The sequence below is a fragment of the Nestor notabilis genome, unplaced genomic scaffold (genome assembly GCF_000696875.1).
Source record: "Nestor notabilis isolate BGI_N333 unplaced genomic scaffold, ASM69687v1 scaffold19527, whole genome shotgun sequence".
NCBI lineage: Eukaryota > Metazoa > Chordata > Aves > Psittaciformes > Psittacidae > Nestor > Nestor notabilis.
Genome location: NW_009938034.1, coordinates 3,742 through 4,259, shown reverse-complemented (window position 1 = coordinate 4,259; position 518 = coordinate 3,742). Strand labels below are relative to the sequence as shown.

The window sequence follows — 518 nt, the reverse complement described above, 5'->3', positions numbered from 1 at the left end:
CGCCGTCCGCTGCCCGGTCTCGTTTCCCAGCCACTCGTCTGGGGATGGCAGCAATGTGCAGTGAAGGGGCAAGGCAGAGGAGCACAGCTTGCCAGGGGCAGGCGCCTGCTAAAAATAGTCAAGGACACGGGGCACGTGGTTGTGTCCCTGCAAGGCCGTAGCATGTGAGGTGGGGGTGGGGGCACCGCGAATTCTTGGCCCCCTACGCAGGGCAGACAAGGCAGTGCCACCACAGAGCTGTCCCTGCCTGCCCACAGCTGCCATCCCTGGGTACCAGCACACTCCAGACTCGCTGAGCGCCCGCGCCACCCAGTTCTACATCAACAAGATCGATGCTGCCAACAGAGAGTACAAGCTGGAGGATAAAGGTGAGCTCAGGGCCATGGGAAGTGCAGCGTTCACCCCTCATGGGCTCTGGCAGGAGCTGCCCAGCACAGAGTGAACTCAGATGGGATGGTGGCCCCCAGGCTGGACAGTGAAAACTGCATCTTGCACAGGGGAGGGCAGGGCTATGCTGC

The 518-nt window shown here is 62.2% G+C and overlaps 1 protein-coding gene across 1 annotated transcript in view; it reads left to right on the top strand.

Annotated features, from left to right (window-relative positions):
- USP19 (ubiquitin specific peptidase 19) overlaps positions 1–518 on the top strand; it is a gene marked incomplete at its 3' end in the record, with an annotated part of 12,335 nt that overhangs the window by 10,379 nt on the left and 1,438 nt on the right. Inside the window, exon 22 of the mRNA XM_010019129.1 lies at positions 258–368. Within this exon, the coding sequence (XP_010017431.1) occupies positions 258–368 (111 nt within the window). The remainder of the gene's footprint in view (positions 1–257; positions 369–518) is intronic.